At 37.4% G+C, this 4478-nt stretch overlaps 1 protein-coding gene across 1 annotated transcript; it reads right to left on the bottom strand.

Moving 5' to 3' along the window:
• Positions 1-1132: 1132 nt before the first annotated feature.
• On the bottom strand, positions 1133-4472 carry Arf6 (ADP ribosylation factor 6). Its single transcript, XM_010632590.3, has one exon. The coding sequence runs from the start codon at positions 4335-4337 to the stop codon at positions 3810-3812; it is 528 nt and encodes a 175-aa protein (XP_010630892.1). The 5' UTR covers positions 4338-4472; the 3' UTR covers positions 1133-3809.
• Positions 4473-4478: the final 6 nt, after the last annotated feature.

Here is a 4478-nt window from a genome sequence, read left to right as displayed (position 1 = left end):
AAAAACTTAAAGCATTTTCTGACTTTCACATAAAGTAAGGTTAGTTCTTGTAGTCTAATTCTCTACAAGTTTATCATTACTTTAGCTAACTTAATAAATTTCAATTTTAATTCCCCAGTCCCTTACAGAACAGTTCTGCCTTCTTTGATCTCATCCACACCCTTTCCCTGCCAGTTCAACTAGTCCGGCAACTTTAAGTCTGGCAAAGCAGGGAGAAATTTGCTTCTTCTATGGCTCCATCTCCCCAGATTCCATTTGTGTAAACTTCCTGATACTAGCAGTAATCTTTTCTCCTTAGTCTCTGCCTTTTGATTTAAGCAAGCAAAAAGCGTGATTCTACTGGATGGTCCAACTTCAAATACATTATGGTCAGGGATTAGTCAGATCTGAAAGTTATTTATAATTGCTAAATGTGGTTTTACAAATACAATTCTTACCTTTAAGGGGAGACAAATACTTGACTTACTACAACCCTCATTTTTTAACTTTGGGAATTTAGTAAGTTCTACCACCATTCAGATCATGGTTACTCCTAAAACTTGAAAAAAATATTTCCTACTGACAACTTGATCCTGACTTATTTCAATAAATCGGTACTGGACATGGTAATAAATATTAATGTAGTTTAAATCATACTGATTATCACACTGACATTGTAAAATCAAACTACAATTACTGATATAGAGGAATGCTTACAAAAATATTTTAAAAACCATTGTCCAACAAGTTATTCCTCACTTACAATTTCACTTTTTCAAGTGTCTACATTTGTGCCCGTATTTCATGAGCCAACTTTGACTTCTAAAAGAAACTTTACAAGTCTACTGTCAAAGGTTAAGACAACTCTATAGGTCAATTCTTTACAATCAACTCCGTACTTTCAAAAATGCTAAAGTTGCAATTTGAAAAAGCAGAATAAAGTTCTTGTGTCCTAAATTGTAATAAGATTAGGTCTGGTAAAATTAATCCAAGGCAAACTTCCTTACACAGGCAGCATTTATAATAACTAAACTGATTTTCTATTTTTTTATGTCAGGTGACTCCAAAATCAAACCACTTTTTACCATCTATTCCTGGAGAATAACATGGCACAACACACCAACACATTCCATTTAACTAGTTCAACGAGTAACATAACGTGAGAAGCTGCACTGTATAATTCCTTTATTTTCTGCGTATTAGTGCTTTACCAACACTACAACCATAAAAAACACAATTCCAGGTACTGTACTTTTTAGTTTGGGGAGATCACAGTCTACAGACTCATTTACTTATATCAGACAAGAATTTACCCATTCAAAACTTACTGCATTTTAAAATTTCACATAAATACAGAAATTGATGCAATTAAACAAAACTTCAGGATCTTATTTTTAAAATTCTTAGATTGCAACTTTTTTTTTGCAGGTTATAATTACCAGCTCTATAATCACCAATTGTTATGGTTCAATTTAACTGTATCAATTATAAACCTTTTATACCTTTAAGAAAATGTAAGTGAAAATTACAGTTTCTTTCCAAAAGGTTGAAGATTTTTTTCAAATATCTGCTTCCCCTCCCCTTTTCAGACATTTCAAATAAGCTAAATATAAATCACATCTCACCTGCAACATTCCATAATAGCAATCACTTGATGTATAAAATTTTAACGATGCCCCCCAGTTATTTTTAAGACACAAAAAATGGCTGCCTACCTATCTCTGTCACAAGTTAGAAATACTACATTTAAGAATTAACATGAGGGTTTCAAGTTTCCTCCAGTTTAGGCATTTATACTTTTTGTGCTTGTTTCAGGATGTTACTATAGCATTGATATTTGTGTAACCCTTGTTTATGTACCTTAAAATGTAATCATCTAAAACACCAACAATTACATTTATGGTGGAGCTTTAGGAATTTTAAAAAAGCAACCAAAATACTCTTAAATGTATTTGTCAGCTTCATTTCTACAGATACTTCTACTAAAGTGAAACTGCGAACTGTATACTTTAGTTGCCATTTGAATTTTAAAAATCCCTCTGTGCCAGAAGCCTATAACATAGCACCTTTTCTCATCTGCTTTGAATGTTGAGTTTTATTTTGAACAGTTTTTAATATCCTTATGCTTCTTGTACATCTTTGGTAAAAGCTCCATTATACAATATGGCCAAAACATGAAGGACTAATACTGTCCAACTATATACCATGATATCCCGCTCATTTTTAGTTTTGATACCCTCATAGACAAAACCCACTCCTTTTCCTGTACACTGCGCAGTGTACATTTCTGAAATACCCTAATTCCTCGAGGATCACTAAAATTTAATCCTTAAGGCTAGAACCAGATGCTGCTTCACAATTTTGAGTCAAGCATTAACATTTGGTTCAAAATATCACCATAGCGGTGTCAATCTAATTACTGGTCCCAACCAGCTAACCTCGTTAGGATCTGGCTATCACCAGTGAGCAAACTGCTTACCCTTGAAGGAAAAGTTTACATTCATTGTCATCTGTAGGTTCTTCTTCATCTCACTTCCCCTTGGCCATTCCTCAAGTCTACACATCATTCACTCATCACATTTCCTTCCTTAAAGGAGACAGTGTACTATTGAACCAACAGGATACCTATTTGCATGAATTAATCCTACAGTCAAGCAAAATTAAATACCTTATTTTATAAAACATCTTTTCCAGTGTTCTAATTAATGGAGATGTGGATTATTCATCTATTAAAAAAATGACTTTTATCTTCAGCTTAACTGATTGCTGTAATGTGAAAACAGGAATGTGTATTTCACCAACTAGATAAAAGGTGCATATAATCTGAATTGTTAAATGCATTTATTAGTGAATAAAGTAAACATTTTGGTAATTTTAAACTACTGGTCTTAGATATTTGAAACAAAAGTATATATTCCAGTTTTGCCCAAGTCACTTAAAATATCTACAAATGTTTCATCTGTCTGTGGCATATTACCATTATTGCTCCATTTTCTGGAAGGAGTCTATTTTTAAAGAGGAAAAACAGCAAAGTTACTATTAACTTTTGCATTGAAAAAAAATCTTGTTAGCTATGTTATGGGAAACTTGGGTTTTATTCCTTTTCATGCATGATGTGTTTCAGAACTTAATAGCTAACATTTCAAAGAACTTCTTACATTACCTGTTTAACATACTGATGTTCAAGTGGAACATGTTACAATGATATTACTCATTATTTGCCACTGTGGGCTAAGTTTTACCATACTGGTCTTAGATATAAAAGATCACATTTGAAATTACTAAGTTAAAGACAGAACTAATAAGGGAGGGTTGGGGGAAGGCCTCAAATATAAAAGACAAACGGCAGTTTGATTAAGCAATAATTTTCAGTTTACTAGATGAAACAGACTTGCAACACAGTCTGCATGGATGCAAAATAAGCCATCTACAGCAAGTGATAAGGAAACCGGGCAAATAGGAAAAAAAAGCATACATTGGGGAAAAAAAAAGAATCTATCGAAATTTTTTTAAAAAAATCAAACCATTATAAAGGACTTTATCAAGAAATGCTATTTCCACCACCCCATTTGTAGGAGGTCAACAAGAGCATCTAGCACTGTGTTCATGTCAATGTCAGATTAGAGCAATCTAACGCAAAGCAAAAAAAGAAAAAAAAAAAGCAACAAAAAGAAAACCCCAACCCTCCCCCCAACCATAGAACAGTAACTCCAGAGTTCAAATTCAAAAGAAGAGAAAGTAGCAATTGAAAGAGGTGATGATGGTGGCGATAATCCTATGAATGGGTTTTTGATTTCTCTCCTTCCGGGGGGATGGGTGGAGAATGCTCATTAGGATTTGTAGTTAGAGGTTAACCATGTGAGCCCCTCATAAAGTCCGTCCCCCGAGGTGGCACAGGAGGGCTGCACATACCAGTTCCTATCCCGAATGCGGGTCAGGCCCAGTTTCTCCTGGATCTCGTGGGGTTTCATGGCATCGGGCAGGTCCTGCTTGTTGGCGAAGATGAGGATTATGGCGTCCCTCATCTCCCGGTCATTGATAATGCGGTGCAGCTCCTGGCGGGCTTCGTCGATGCGGTCGCGGTCGGCGCAGTCCACGACGAAGATCAGACCCTGGGTCCCGGTATAGTAATGCCGCCAGAGCGGCCGGATCTTGTCCTGGCCGCCCACATCCCACACGTTGAACTTGACGTTTTTGTAAGTCACCGTCTCCACGTTGAAACCTACGGTAGGGATGGTGGTCACCGACTGGCCCAGCTTCAACTTGTACAGGATGGTCGTCTTGCCGGCCGCGTCCAGACCCAACATGAGGATCCGCATTTCCTTGTTACCGAAGATTTTGGATAGCACCTTCCCCATCGCGTCGGAAGAGCCGGGGCCGGGGGCATTCAGGTGTCCCGGATCCCCTCCGCCAACTACGCCGCCGCCGCGAAACCGAAACGAAGGCTTCCCGCCGCGAGGGCGCCCCGCGGCCTGCGCCTCAGGAGCCTCCTAGGCTGG

This window comes from Fukomys damarensis, unplaced genomic scaffold, assembly GCF_012274545.1.
Source record: "Fukomys damarensis isolate Sample0158 unplaced genomic scaffold, DMR_v1.0_HiC HiC_scaffold_17, whole genome shotgun sequence".
NCBI classification, from domain to species: domain Eukaryota; kingdom Metazoa; phylum Chordata; class Mammalia; order Rodentia; family Bathyergidae; genus Fukomys; species Fukomys damarensis.
Note: the sequence above shows the minus strand (reverse complement) of the source record. Positions and strands in the feature narration are given on the sequence as shown.

Coding starts and splice junctions, on each gene's coding strand:
- Arf6 (XM_010632590.3), bottom strand. CDS start 4,337: ATGGGGAAGGTGCTATCCAAAATCTTCGGTAACAAGGAAATGCGGATC.